This window comes from Silurus meridionalis, chromosome 20 (genome assembly GCF_014805685.1).
Source record: "Silurus meridionalis isolate SWU-2019-XX chromosome 20, ASM1480568v1, whole genome shotgun sequence".
Lineage (NCBI taxonomy): Eukaryota > Metazoa > Chordata > Actinopteri > Siluriformes > Siluridae > Silurus > Silurus meridionalis.
Window position 1 is genome coordinate 2,109,730 of NC_060903.1, and position 16,148 is coordinate 2,125,877.

Genomic DNA, 16,148 nt, shown 5'->3' on the forward strand with positions numbered 1-16,148 from the left:
TCCTCTTATATCACAGCAATTTACCAAACATGAATATTTATAGATTATTAATGGGCATATCATAATTTTTGTCCATTTACTGTTGTGAAACGATTGCTAGGCGAATTATTTTCTGCAATTTCTGATGTTATAGCAGCTGGAAAATAGTCATTCCTTCATGTGTGATTATCTCTCTGTTTGCGTTAATAAATAAAATAAACAGCAAAAAAAGAAACAGCAAAGAGATACATTTATAAGTCATACAAACTCTCTTAATGGATTTGGGGTGATTTTATTGGTTTTGTTAATTTAAATCATTATATAACATACATAAAAATCCTTTGTAATAAACTTTTAAACTGTACAATATAATGCAGATTTCTCAGAATTCACATATAGAACCAGCAGCTGTTTGATTGCTGCCGAATGCTTTTGTAAAATAGGTATTCTGAAGTTCTTTAAAGTTCTTCCGGTACCTGTTCTGGATGTGGGTTCACCAACAACACGACACATGATCTCAATCAGAGTCCTAAATGATGAAGTGTCTGAATGGTACATCGTCTGTGTCAAGGTTAACAGACGTTTAAATTTCACTTCTGGTTTCATTATCTTCAAAGATTTTTTGAGCTCTTCTTTGCATTTTTGCAATACATAGATTACTGACATTGGATAGATGGGCGAGATTTTCATATTCTGTGGCTACACTGATGAATTGTGATGCTACATCTAGTCTCATTTTGTTGGGTCAGTTGTATCCTCCACCCTTCCCAGACCTTTATGATATTATGTTTCATATTCCCTCAGACGCTTGACCTTTACTTTTTCTCCACCACACTGTCAAATGTCATGTAATAAATGCAATTGGACCTTGCTTGATCTCTATTATGAATAATTAATTGACGTTGGGTATTTTTTACTCTTTTAACATGCAGCTATTCACCCATTATTGGAAATTTCTGAGTCTTTCCTTATTTTTTCTTTTTGAATATCTAATGTTCACTCAAATTTCCTAAAGTTGATCTGGAACTGCTTTTGGAAGAGATTTAGAAAGACGATCTCCGATATACATTTTGGTTATTCTTCTGTCCAATGCACAGCAAGAAACCCGATCTACCCAAGATATAGATGTTATTTTAAAGTTAGCGGATACTGGTGTTTATTTCTAAGCAGCCTCAGGTATATCAGGCATGAATGTCAGATGGGAATGTCATGCATATCATCATCTGCTTTGCTTTTAACCTCCCAGTGAGGGCAGTTTTGGTTAGTAATAGTGAATGTGCATCGTAATCCGTTATTTTGCCTTGTGGCATAGCTCAAGGTTCAATGTTAGGTCTTATTAATTTGTTAATCTAGTTTTTTGACAATTATGCAATAGGGATCAGTGTTTTTATTTATAAGATTTGTGCTGCATAACTGCATAACTACTATTGAACAATGATGTCACAACCTTTCTTTCTTAGAGATAAATTCAGATAGAGCTGCTGTTACCTATATTTCTGAATGAATTAAATCCTTGAATATCTTACAGTTTTCTTAAAACTTTTTTTTATTTTCAAATTAAACATTTTGGTGTCTGATCAAAGTTATATTTTTTAACCAGCAGCAAAGATTTTCCAAAAAACATGGTTGTTTTCAAAAACACCTCAGTCATAATTTTTCTGGTCTCACACACACAGACCGCAAAAAAAAAAAAAAAAATTGAAACCTTTCAGAAAAGGATGCATGAAATCAGGCATATTGGTTCACTGTTAGTGTTCATTACATTCCATGAGCAGTTGTTAATTAAATCAGAGTTACTCTAATTGTTCCAAAAGAACTCCAAATGTGAACGTTCCTATGTTTCTTTATCACTTCATGGCATTAAGCACATTGTTATATATTTAATTGAGATTTTTATTAAGTTTTCAGAATTGTTGCCACGTGTGAATTTGTATGTACCTAAAACATGAATAATACATAGATTTTATGGATTTTATGTCACAACACTTTAGATCACTTCTTATAATTCATATTGTATAAAAAAAAATCTAATTTATAGCCCATGTTAATTTGCTTCTTTGTCTGAATGTCTGAACAGAACCTTCAGACAAATGTAAAAAGCTTAATTTCATCTGCACCTCCAAGACCCCCCTTTCTATGAGAGTTTTTATGAGAGTCAAATCAAAATCCTTGACGCTCTCGCTGCCTCTTGGCACAGATGCACTGCTGTTTATCCCCCGTGTGAGTAATGAATCAAGGCTGAGACTTGAAATGAAAGGATTAGAGCTTTCCTCTTAGTACAGAGGCAATAATTATACTTCAATGGAGAACTAATGAGAAACTCTTTAAATACAACTCTATTATGAAGAGAAATGCAATTGGTGAATTTCACATTTAACTTTGTTGGCTCATTTCACATTGGTACATTTGACTTAGAAAGTACCCCAGCCATCAGGGTTGCACAAGCCAGTGAACTCTTAATGCTGGTCTCAAGCCCGGATAAATGGTGAGGGTTGAGTTAGGAAGGGCATCCAGCGTAAAACATGTGCCAAGCCAGAATTTCATAGCAGATCAAGCGAGATCTGAATGAGCAAGTGGACAACAGATGGAACTAGCTTTTAGTAAATAGCTATATAGGTGTATACATGTTACCTATATAAGCATTCTAATCCACATATAGTCCACATTTGCTCATAAATTAACATGAACTTCCCTGGGAAAATGTTCCACTTGATTTTAGAGTGTGCTTGTGGAGATGTGTAAATATTCAGCCATAAGGGTGTTAGTAAAGTCAGGTACTGATGTAGGTGAGGTGAGGAGGCCTAGGGTGCACGTGACATTCCAGTTCACCACAGAGGTGTTCAATAGGGTTGAGGTCAGAGCTCTATAGCAGGCAACTGAGGATCTTTTTTTCCAACCAATGTACATCATCTTTATTCAGCTAGATGATGGAACACTTTTGGGTCTTTTAGTACAAATGAAGGGAAAATATAAATCTACCACATCCATAGACATTCTATATACTCGTGTGACACTCAATTTCTGGTAACAGTTTGGAAAAGAACACATATGAGTGGAAAAGTCAGGTGTCCTAATACTTTAGTTAATATGGTGTATTAATATCGACTGATCCTGATTTGAGAAACAGTAACAATATGACAGTATTTATATTTACTGCTCTAAGTTGAGGTCAAAAAGTCTTGGTGCATGGAAATGAATGCCAAGTTTTTTCTCTCACTCTGGATGGCTCCAGATGGGTCGCAATCAAACTGCTCCGAGGTCGTGCAATGACAACGCGGTGAGCAGCGTACAGGCATTCACACCATCGACTTGGCTTAGTGTGGCATTCACAAGTCTGCCACCTGCCACTGGGAGACAGGAAAATGTGAGTAAGCCTGACTGGTAGGGTGTCGAATAGTAGGGTTTTACTGTGTGTGTGTTTGTGTGACCAAATATCTCCAAAAATATAACACACTTGACTGGTCCCCAAGAGCAAAAAACTACTTTCATCTGAGAAATGTAGAAGATCAAACACTCCGAATGGTTTCCTTTTTTCTAGTAAATAATCATCAGATAGATATACACGTAGTTCTACCTGTGCACTCTTTTCTTGTTGTTTCATTGTGGTTTAACACACCCACATCATGACAATGTGGGATTTGGGTCCCAGCTGTGCTTTTTGCACTCTCCAAGGATACATCAGCAGTGTGGAGAAAAGGGATAAAGGGGAGCGTGAGGGTAAGCACCACTTAGTAACAATCACTGGTGTTTTATTTACACTATTGATCCATGCGCTGAAACAAATCCCATACGGCTTTACATTTTGTTTATTTGGCTGATGTTTCTATTCAAAGAAAGAAACGAGAGAGGCAGGATTCAATCCAAACACAAAATGAGTCAGCGAGACTGCAAGAGTTTGCACCTGAAAAACAAACTGAAATTTTTTTTATGGTTGATCAACTTGCACTAATGAGAATTTACTCTGTCCTAAAAGAAATATAGAAATTCTTGTACATGTTGGTAGTATTACAGGACATTTCTGGAACAGGGCATTTTTTAAATCTATTTTGTCTGACACGTTTATTACAAAATAAGGATGTAACACCATTCAGGCACAGAGCTGTTAAACAAACTGGCAGCAATATAAATACCAAAGTTTTTCACAGCTGTGAGTGTGTGTGTCCGTGTGTGTGTGTGTGTGTGTGTGTGTGTGTGTGTGTGTGTGTGTGTGTGTATGTATGGATAATTAGATTATTGGATACGACATGGCATAAATGATACAAACAATAATACTATACATTTTAACAGGTTGTTATTTATATTAAATGTTTAAATAACACCACATTATATCCAATATTTCAAACACAATGGCTTTCCACATTCTATACAGTTAGAACATCCTGACACTTTAGACTCCTTACAGAAAAGTTTACATACAGCTCTCGTTACAGACATTGTCAACATACGAACAATAAAAAAAAGATTTTGATAGTGAGATGACAAGACCACTTTTTAATTTGTTTAGTTGTGTACTATTGAGCTTTGTTTAATGCGAGCATACAGAAAGTCCCTGGGAAGGAGCTGTTACTATAGAAACGATAACGCATTCGAGCAAGTGAATTGATATAAACCTGTGATTTGCAGCTGTGCTACTGTCTGAGCTGCTCTTTTACAGAAAATCAGTCAACACCTTTCAAAATGACAGGGTGTTTTCTCAATCCGGCTGCTGCTTTTATGCTCATATGAGCAAGACATGCAAAACCCTTCCTCTTATCTGCCATTCTTTGCTAAAAAATTCACGTAAAGAAATGATCATAAATAATCAACAGATATATATTTTTTAGTTTTAGACACCAGAATCAGGTCAGAAATATACGCTTTCATCACTTCTTCCTCTGGGATATGACACCTCTTCTGTGACAAAATGAAGTGGACATGCTTCTATGTTCTCACATGTTCTCCGGCTGATTTGTTTGTTTCCAGGCTCTTGAGCTCATCAATGTGCAAAGTATAGATGTTTTCCTCAAGCTTATAATGTTTACATGCTGACAGACTTCCCAGAAATCAACTAAGACTTTAATCATCTGAGCTATCAGATGCAACAATAAGGGTTTTTTTTTTTTTGTAGAATGTGTGTACCGGCCTTGGACTATCTATGGAGAGCTGCCAGTTGCAAACATCGAATGATAGACATGTCTGGCAGATGCAGTGGTCAAAATGTCAGATATGGTGTCAGACACAGCGCTACAGGCAAATATATAAGACTCAAGGCCAGCTGTCCATGTGGGACTGATACAGTGCAAACACTGTGGTAATTAATATGTTGTAAAGGTTATTAAAAGGTTGGGTTTTGTTAGGGAACAGGATAAATATGATAATACATTCAGTATAGCTGCTGCAATTATAATGGTGCTGAAAACATAGGCCTACAGGAAGCAGGTCAGAAGAATCTGAAAGTGATTTGAAATGTCGCCTCACATAACCATGCTGATTTTTGTGGTTACTCAACCCACAGTGCAACAACAAACAGAGAACACACACGCAAAATAGAATATAAAATATAATCAATATATGTGAATATTTTAGTAAGCCAGTTATATTCTTTAAATGGTTCTGTGTAGTACATCGAGAACTTTGAACAGAATCTCTAGTGCAAATGTGTATGTGGTTGTGTCTGTGAAAGAGTGAGAATATGTAGGTTCTCTCAAATGGCCTTCTTCAGTAGCTGGATTGCCTGAAGGTAGAAACGTGTTTCTATCTGTTGGCCCTCAGTATCCGGTAGAGCTTTTCTGACTAATGCACTGAGAAATGTTCATGTGTGGTCTTTGATAATTGTCATGCTCCTGGTCCTGGTCCTGCATCGCTGGGTGTAGATGTGTGTAATGCATGGGAGAGAAGTCATGATAGTCTTCTGCTCATTCCTCACCACTTTGACATTGCCTTTAAGGCCTGGGACAATTACTCTACAAACCGGGCTTTAATTTTTCCAGAGAGAAGATTCTCCTCAACCTTATTTGCACACAGGTGTATATTGTAGTTTTCAACATGGCACCTAGGTTAAACTGCCCCCTATCGGATGTTTGCAAAGAAAAAAAAAAAGCATGCAGTTTAATGTTATGGTCTACTCTAGACTATTTCAGTGTATCTTGAACAATAATAACCCAATAATTAAAGCAGTACCATAACATGTGACCATTACGAAAGTATGAATATTACAATATATTGATTTTTATAACGTCATATACAGACTCATCATCCACTTTATTCGCATGTGCCATATTTATAATATGCATATGATTACATCTTTTAGGTATGAGTAAATAGATATATCATATGCATAATGTATTTTCTGTTATCACTGAATATTAATTTGTACAGTCTACTACAATGGCTCAAAACCACAGGCTGCATTTAATCACTGCAAATCACTAAACTGTAATGAATGGATATTTGGTACCACCCAAATGAGGATGAGTTCCCTTTTGAGTCTGGTTTCTCTCAAGGTTTTTTTTCCATGTGCAATCTTGCTTATTAAGGGCAAGTTTACAATTATATGGAACGAATATATACATTATGTTATTAACGATTAATCTTGAGACAAGGCGTTAAAATCTATACAAATAAAAATGAATTGAACTGTTTTACATGCTACAATAAAGTTTTAAACAATTTAATTTAGAGCAATATGCTTATATAGAAATAGACTCGAAACTGTCAACATCCGTAAACCTGTTCATTCATGCTATTATGTGATCAGCCAATCATCTGGGAGTAGAGCAATGCTGAACATCGTACAGATGTAGGTCAAGAGTACCAGACTAGATTCACATCAAATATCAGAACAAGGAGAACATGTTGTTTTAGAGTTTTTTTGGGGGGAAGGGGTATTGTTTTTATTGACAGAAGGCTACTGATTTGGGGATTTTTCATGTCCCGTGTTTTCGATTTGATATACAGTGGTGCGAAAAACAAAAAACATTTGAAGCATTTGATCAGCTCCTTGTTAAGAAAGGCAAAGTGAGAATGCCAGACTGGTTTAAGCTGACAGAGAGACTACAGTAACTCAAAAGTAACCACTCTTCACAACCATGGTGAGCAGAAAAGTGTCCATCCATCAAGTCAAATCAAATCAAGTCAAGTCAAGTCAAGTTTATTTCTATAGCGTTTTTCACAACAGACATTGTCTCAAAGCAGCTTTACAGAAATTAAGTAAGGTGAATGGTGTGCTTTTATCCATGATGAGCAGCCATGGCGACTGTGGTAAGGAAAAACTCCCTTAGATGTTATGAAGAAGAAACCTTGAGAGGAACCAGACTCAAAAGGGGAACCCATCCTCAATTGGGTGAATCACACACCATCATGCCTCAATCTGGAGTTCAATAGGATTCAACACATTCTTCAGGAAAAATAATCTGGGGTTAAAGTGTGCAGACTCACCAAAACTATATAGTTAAATATATAGTGGTCTAAAGGTGAGTGTAAACTAGCATTCTGTTAAATATATCTCACAGAGGATTTTCCAATGTTATGAAAAGACAATTATTCATTTATTGTTCATTTTACTGAATGGTGTTATATACAGCTTTCCCCCAGACTCCAGTTTAAATAAGTATACTGATTTGCTGTGGAGCAGAAACTCCACACAACGTCACGGTTGCTATTTATTGCTTCTGTCGCTGCTACTTCAACTCCCGGCGTGCATCTCGGTTGGACCGGAAGTGCTTTGTTGTGACCTTGGCGTGTCAGGTTAAGTAGAAGAAGAAGCAGCATGGCCGGGCAAGAACCTGGAGTAAGTTATCTTTAAATAAAGCTTTATAAAGATGTATAGAACGGTTTGTAATGTTTAAATGTGTTTGTGATAAGCGTGAACTGAATTATTTATCGCTAAATGTGATAAAGGCTAGCTAACAGCTTAGCCGAGTCTATTGCGTTCATATTGCGAAAAAAAGAATAGCAGTAATTTAGTCATTTACGGAACAGACACTTGTGAAATTCGTGTCAGATTAAAAAATAATAACAATAATAATGGACCATATGACATTTATTAGTAATGTAATTAGAATTTGAAACCCATGCTGACGTCACGTGGGTTCTGTGCTTCTGGAACCGGTTCGAACATTATGCGCATGCGTACGTAATGGACCGAAGCCTACACGTTATAGTTCAGCACTCATTATAAGCACTGCTTGTAGACAATTTATTGACGTTATTGTCCACTTCACTCCGAATCTCCTCTCCATGACCTTCTAGTATGACTGTCCTGTGGTACGCCATAGACCAAGGATGGGCTGTGTCTCAAATCATGCACCAAGTATTATATTTTTTTAGGACTGACCATTCATCCTCAGAAATGTCCTTGAAATGCCCTGGGCATAAAACAATACATAAAGACATTTTATATCTAGGGTTAAGCATGTCCACCTGCAGGCATGATTTTGGAGGAAACTGTAGAATACAGAGGAAACCCATATAATCATGAATCAAGGGTGATGCTTTAGTTGAGCAGGAAACTTTTAGGACTTCCATTTGTTTTTTTGTTTTACATTGCGGCTAGATCAACAGTGCACTCGAGTTAGATTAGAGTTCATTTCAGCTCGACAGCTTTGTCTTGTGCACAGTTTTCAGCAAAAGATCTACTGAAGCCCAAAACTTATGGAATTCCTTCGAGACAGCGATCACTTTAAAATCTTTAAAAATCTTTTTTTTGTCTTCGTCTGAGAGGAATTCTCACCTGTCTGAAGGTGCACAAGAACGATTGGAAAGCTGTGCAAGAATTTTATTTTACCACCCAAAAGCTGCACTTTTTTTTCATGAAAAGATTAAACCCAGTGTGTTTTCTCTCACTTAGGGTTTTCTGCAGCAGCTGAGGCAGATTGCAGGCCGGATGTCCGCTGGTGGTCCGAGAGGCACCGGCCTTGGGATCAAACTGCTCATCGGTGCTGGTGCTCTGGCTTACGGTGTCAAAGAAGCTACATACACAGGTAACAACACAACAGAGTCAGAGGCAGGATATGTAGGACATGCATGCAGTATATAAGATGTTGTTAGTGTGGTTGTTTGCATGGCATTGGTTTATCTGCCCACTGATGGCTGTCTGATTGTTCTCACAGTGGAAGGTGGACAAAGGGCCATCATCTTCAACAGAATTGGAGGCATTCAGATGGACACAGTTCTGTCTGAGGGGCTGCATTTCAGGTTTTCATCATTTTAATTTTATATAGGTTTCATCAGGCCTAATGTTTTAGGGCTTCATATACATTCAAGTGTTTAATTTCCGGTAACTTGATGATAATCTGTTATTAATATTAATATACTTTTTATGGACAGGATACCGTGGATCCAGTATCCAATCATTTATGACATCCGAGCCAAACCGCGCAAGATTTCATCCCTCACAGGAAGCAAAGGTAAATTTGTAATATGAAAAGTAATCATTTAATATAAGTGAGTACAAATTTGCCACAATCTTGTTTTTCGGTTTATAAACGACTGCGCTCTCTCTTTCCGCTCACAGATCTTCAGATGGTAAACATCGCTCTGCGTGTGCTGTCTCGACCTGTTGCCTCCAAACTGCCCTTCTCTACCAGCACCTGGGGCAGGACTACGACGAGCGGGTGCTGCCCTCCATCGTCAACGAGGTCCTGAAGAGCGTCGTAGCCAAGTTTAATGCCTCGCAGCTCATCACCCAGAGGGCTCAGGTACTCATCTTATATTCAAGTTTTATTTGTGCGCCAACAATAGAAAGTATTTTGCTTTGAATGTAGTTAGAGGAAAAATAAATAAATAAAATACTGTTTTGCCTTTTTTTCCCCATCCTAACATGGTGTGTAGGTGTCTTTGCTGATCAGGAGGAACTTTTCGAAAGAGCTAAAGACTTTAACATTATCCTGGATGATGTGGCCATTACAGAACTCAGCTTCAGCAGGGAGTATACAGCTGCTGTAGAAGCCAAGCAAGTTGGTAAGCAGTCTTAGCATAGAGATTTCACTGAAAACAGAACACCAAATGGTTTTTAAAACATGTTTTCAGGATTTGGTCCTCATGTTAAGATGTTAGCTACATGAAACTGTGACTATAGTATGCCAATGGGTTCTGAATCATTTCTTGAAGTGAATTTTGGATAATTACTGGATTTTCTCCACCACATCTGTCTCATACTTGATGCATGTCATGATGCTTCCCTCGGTCACATGTCTTACCTCCATCCGCTACCTTCTTAAAGAGGCTGCTCCGGCCGCTAACACATAATACATTACCGCTAAATTGAAACCCCAAAGCGAGCAAAATGACCAAAAAAACAACGCAGCGGATTCACGTTTATTATTATATTTAGAAAATACCAATGCTTGTTTGTATCATTTTATTTTTATGTATTTGTCCGGCACACCTTAAAGGCCGGTCCGTGAAAATATTGTCTGACATTAAACCGGTCCGTCGCGCAAAAAAGGTTGGGGACCGCTGCTATAGATGATTCATATTAATGACTCAAAACATGTCCAGCTTTCTACTCTGGCCTGCTCCGACAGACACACTGTTATCATGGAAATAATATTAAAGGGGAAAACGCCACATTGACCTGCAAGTGGGAATTCCAGCTCGGAATTTTTGGGCGGCTTTCATTTTTCAGATCAAACTACAGGGAAGACAAAGAGTCTGGAGGGAATTGTTTATATTTTACAGTTGTACCACATTTTTTAACCTGGAAAAAAAACCCCAACAGGAAGATTAGAGCATGTAGTTGTGTGGAGATTGTCTCTAAATAATTGATTCCTTCATAGGCAACAACATCTTACTGGAGCTTCTTTTATATTTTTGCTTCCATTGTATTTTATGCAAAAAAAATATTAAGCCGTTAATCCCATGTTCTTAAGCCAGTCATCCTCTAGGGGGCACCGTTGTCACACGTTTAAAGTGCTTAGTGTTTTAGAACTTTTTTGTACTGTCCAGTCTATTTTACTTTTTAGTATCATGACTAATCTTACAACATGATTTGTCTTTTGCTGGTGTTCAGCCCAGCAGGAGGCCCAGAGAGCTCAGTTCTATGTGGAGAAGGCCAAGCAGGACCAGAGGCAGAAGGTCATCCAGGCTGAGGGAGAGGCTCAGGCTGCTAAATTGGTACAGTCCATTTTTCATCACTTTTTTTTTTTTTTTTTTTTTATGTGTGTTTAGTTTGGGTAGCTTTTCATAATCAGGCTTTAATACAAGTTTAATACACTGAATTATACCCAGAGCATTTGTTAAAGCACTTTGTTTACAGCTGTACTGTATATAAGACACGGTTTTGTGCCTTCCTGCAGGTGCGTAAATAAATGCGCTAAGCATTTTGAGCATTTTGTACACACATTTATTGCAGAGTAAGCATTTTTCTTCCCAAAGTGTTTGTTTGCATGAGCTAAGCAGGCGTTAATATTAAAATTCAGGCCACAGGTCGTTTAGTTCTAATCAGGACAAATGGATTATGATTTGTTATTGTGTGTCTTTGTGTTTGTCTATTTCAGCTGGGTGAAGCCGTAACAAAGAATCCTGGCTACCTTAAACTAAGACGCATCCGAGCCGCCCAGAACATCGCCAAGACGGTAAAACCTGCGCTTCTAACCTCATCAACGTTTACGATTAATATCACGGCATATCCATGTTTTGGGTGTGTTCCAGTGAAACACTCTTGAACTTGTGTGTGTGTGTGTGTGTGTTGCAGGTGGCGACCTCACAGAATAGAGTATACCTGAATTCAGAAAATCTAGTACTGAACCTGCAGGACAGCTCCTTCAACAAGTAAGACCCTCTTCTACTGCTCAGATGTTTTTGAAGGACAGGAAGAAAACCATGAGACAACAAGCTTGCCATCGTTTTCTCTTTCTTTCTCTTAGGGTTTAGTAGTTATGCAAGCGTGATCAGAGCCACATCATTGATGTGTGCATGTCATACACTGATTGTTTTAGAAGGTTGACCTGATGAGTGAATTGGACACTTTCATGCCCTTTCATTTCAGAATAATTTATTCTGAAACATTTTCAAAAGAAAAAAAACTAAGTAGAAAGTATATAGCGGAGTCGATCTTCTAGGTGTGTAACGGTCCACGAAATTCACTGTTCGGCACATACCTCAGTTTTTGAATCAAGGTTCGAGTTTTTTTCCCCCCCCATACGGTCAGGGGGAAGTACAAAACAAAAAAAATTGCTTGTCGGCATTTTTTGTGTACTGTTACACCCCTACTAGATTCAGTAATAAAAACTTGTGTTCCGAAATCAGCCCACTAATATATAACCATTGTGTAGCATTAAATTACTCTCTGATGATGAGGATGATGATGATGATGATGATGGTGATGACGATTATTTGTTTCCTGTTTTACAGTTTGTCTCTGGGGAAATAAGAAGTATCACCCCGGGGAAGTGCATTCCATGTGTTGAGCATCTGTGCTGTATTTAACGTCTGCTGCATATTGACCTCTCGCAGCAGTGACTGTCTCTGAGTGCAGGTTTTCCAGCAAAGGGGTTGGGTACCCTTTACACTAACACACACACACACACACACACACACACGTTTAGACACAACCCGTTTATTAAAGGGTTTGACCATTAGATACAAATTACATAATTTACGCCTCATTGTTTAATAAAGAATTGATTTAAAATCAGCTAATGAATTGAGGCATTGAGAGAAATAGTTCTGTCCACTTCCTGTATGTGTGAAACATAGTATTATAAATACACACCCTATGTATGATGTTCATAAGGGCCACTCGGCTGTTAGTAACGCTTTACACTTTGGATTTTTCAGCAATGTGTAATCTGTCAAAACACCCAAGCACTTGAAGGAGGTTCTATTAAATATTTCGATTTTTTTTCTGATTACATGGCTTTTTGTGTTCCTTTGGTTTGCTTGCAATTATTCAAAAATGCTATAGGAGCAGGCGTTTCATCAAATCCCCACTTTCAAACCTATTCAAGTAACATTCCTCAGGTCATTTATATCTATTTCTTAGAAAATTGTAAACAATTCTACAGAATGTAAATGTTTAAGCCCACTTCTTTAAGTCTGACCACGGTGGTTTAGTGGGGAGGCGGTAGCTTAATAGTTAAGGGATTGTAATTTGGTGCACAAGGTCATGAGTTCAAATCCCACTTCTGGGATTTGAACTCATGACCTTCTGAGCAGGCCCTTAACCCTATAGCTGTTTAATTGTATGAATGAGATTTAATGTAATGTAATAATTGCCCCTGGATAAGGGCGTCTGTAAATGTTTACATATTCATTACTAGTGCCTGAATGAATGGGTTCAAACCTCAGGAGTCAATAAACATAACTCCTAAGAACAGATGTGCACTACCACATTTCTTTTCCCAAAACCAGTTGATTCTTGAGTATCAGTTTGGTCCGTGTACGTTGAATTTATTCGCTTTTTTTTTTTTTTGTTTGAAAATGAAATTAGAAAATTTTCCATGTTGAAAAACATTTGCTCTAATTAAAAATCAGTTATGCCTCATTTATAATTTCTCAAGATTTTCTAATTAAGTTATTTGGGTTTGATGGGACGCTTGAATAACTTGGATATAAAATAAACTGACCGTCAGATAATTATTTATGAGCAGATTTTACCAACATTTTGGCTTCACTCTGAAACGTTCATGGGGATAATGAGATTCTTTTTAAAAATTGATTTTTCAGGTGCTTTTCGTGAGGAATCCTAAAAAAAAAAAAGACGGCCAATAAAATTCAGATTGACTTTCAGGTTAGATTGGATGTCGGAGTGTAAATATTGTGCAGTTGGCATTGATCATATTTGCTATAGTGAGTGGTATAGTAAATTCCTCAACTAAACAATAAAAAGCTAATTTCTCTTTTTTCTGCTTTTTATATAAAATCAGAAAATTGACAATTTCAACGCAACATACACAGACCCAGTAGAGTATAACAATTGTAATTTTAAAGGTTTTCTTCAGCGGAAGCACTTCACACAAAATTTACCTTCATTAAATATTATAAATCATCAAAGTAGTCCAACAAATATGGAAAATCTCTCTTTATATGTGAACAATACACAAGAACTGCATAAGCTTTATGGCTGTGTTGATGATAAAAAATAGTGTATTATAGTAGGAGGTTAACTTTGTTGGCTTCCAGCCATGTTGAACCACATAAGTGCTCTATAACTTTAACATTTATTCAATATTTATTATTTTTAAATATTTCTTACAAATTTAAAAGAAATTGCTGAAGGCCTTGAGTAGATTACGTAATAGTGGTCAGTTTGTAGTGTTGTCCAGCAGATGGCGCCAAACGCACATATGCTGATTTAAATAAAAATCTTATGCATCGTTATATATATATATATATATATATATATATATATAAATAAATAAAAGTAATCTAGATTAACATTATGTCGGAATATATTGTTAAAATATATATACTGTGTTCAGCAGTGCATTATATATGTGAAATATATAGTGACGCTGTTTGCTGCATTGCCATGCTTTTCAAATATTCCAGAGTAGTCGGTGTGTGTGTGTGTGTGTGTGTGTGTGTGTGTGTGTGTGTGTGTGTGTGTGTGTTCTGATTAAGCGCGTGTCTCAGCACGATCTTGTGAGAAATGGGTTCCCGGTTCTATAAAAAAGAAAAAAAATCTCACCTCTATAAAAAGCTCAGCTCTGCACTGGCAGCAGGGGGGTTGGGCGCTTTCCCGATTTCATTAATATTCATAAAGGGGAGGGGTTTGTATACGGGGCGGCAGTTGTATAAACTACGCCTACTCCGTTGGACTCAGCCTATAGAATCCAGCGGCATTTTTTGAATGCAGGCCAAAAAGTCACTATGGGTGGAAAAAACAGGATTGACTGGGATTTAAGGATTTACAACCTTATTCACAAATTTAAAAAATACAAAAAATTAATGTTTAGCTCATACTTAATGAATTCTGTTTCAATATATATAAGGGAAAAAAGTATAAATGCATATATTTTGTGTACACTCTTGTATCTTGTATATTTCTGGCAGAGAATTTAATCTGCAAATGTTTTGCAGCTCAATCATTCAATGAATGTTGATTATTATATATATATATTTTTAGTACTGTTGTATAATTACTACCTATTTATTATTAACAACTTATTTTAAAAAATTGCATATTGCATGTGATTATATTTGACCATACAACAGAATGGTCAAATGTTGGCCATAATTCTTGAGTTACTTTAACAAAATGATGATAAAAATAATAAAAATCACACACCAACATATCAAAAATCTTGTGTGTGTCTGTAAGACTTACTTGTAAGGGCTCACCTTTTGTTATTAAGGTCTACTAATAATGTTTCTTTTTAATTTATTTATATATTTAAGGCTATAGCATTTTTATTTTTAACGAAATACGTACGACATATTAACCTCATGAAAACAGAGAAGAATGGTGGCTTAAATGTAAATTTTAATTTAAATTTATATCTAAATTTATATCTTCTATATCATTTACTGATAACATGAACTACACTGTTTCACACATCTCAACATTATATACATGTTAGGACAAATTAACTAAATAAAAAATCTGACCACTCCATTGTTGATTATTTTGTTACTACTTAATGGTATTTTTTTTTTGTGCTTTTTCAAAGCATGCCATTTGAAACACAGCCCCGCCGCAGGCCGGCCGTCTGTTCAGTGCTCCAGTTAGGGCACGTGTACGTGTATTGGAGCACAGTCCAAATTCTCTCTCATCTGCGGCGTTACCATGGTTACGCTGACCTCACGGCGGGATGGTAGATCATGGAGATTTGCCCGGAGATTAGCACTCAATGTTAGGTTACAGTAGCACAAAGGAGTTCTTTATGCTCCTATTTTTGGAAAGGAGTAGGTTGTGGTTATCGAGCCAATTTCCCACAAAATAAATAGATAATATCGTGCTGAAAATGCTGGTGCGAGTGAAAAGTGTGTGACCTACTTCAAAGTCATGATGCTCGCTCTGCAGCGTGTGCATGACTGCAGTCAGCTGGCTTCAACAGTGCTTCCATGATGGGGCTGCTACTGCTGTGATGTTACAATTATGTGTACAAATTTGTGTAATTGGGAAAAAATATGCTTCAGATAAATAAAACATCTACAGCACCTCATAAACAGCATCCATCCCTTACTGTTTTTAATTAATCATTCAATGACTTGATTTATTTTACATTAATTTGTGAAAACATAGA

At 36.9% G+C, this 16,148-nt stretch overlaps 1 protein-coding gene across 1 annotated transcript; it reads left to right on the forward strand.

Annotated features, from left to right (window-relative positions):
* The first annotated feature begins 7,621 nt into the window (after positions 1-7,621).
* phb2a (prohibitin 2a) lies at positions 7,622-12,809 on the forward strand. Its single transcript, XM_046876525.1, is given in 12 exon segments — positions 7,622-7,747; positions 8,807-8,939; positions 9,069-9,153; positions 9,286-9,365; positions 9,473-9,532; positions 9,535-9,656; positions 9,790-9,805; positions 9,808-9,918; positions 10,970-11,073; positions 11,457-11,534; positions 11,654-11,730; positions 12,313-12,809. Coding segments are annotated over 12 exon segments (906 nt in total). The 5' UTR covers positions 7,622-7,726; the 3' UTR covers positions 12,332-12,809.
* Positions 12,810-16,148: the final 3,339 nt, after the last annotated feature.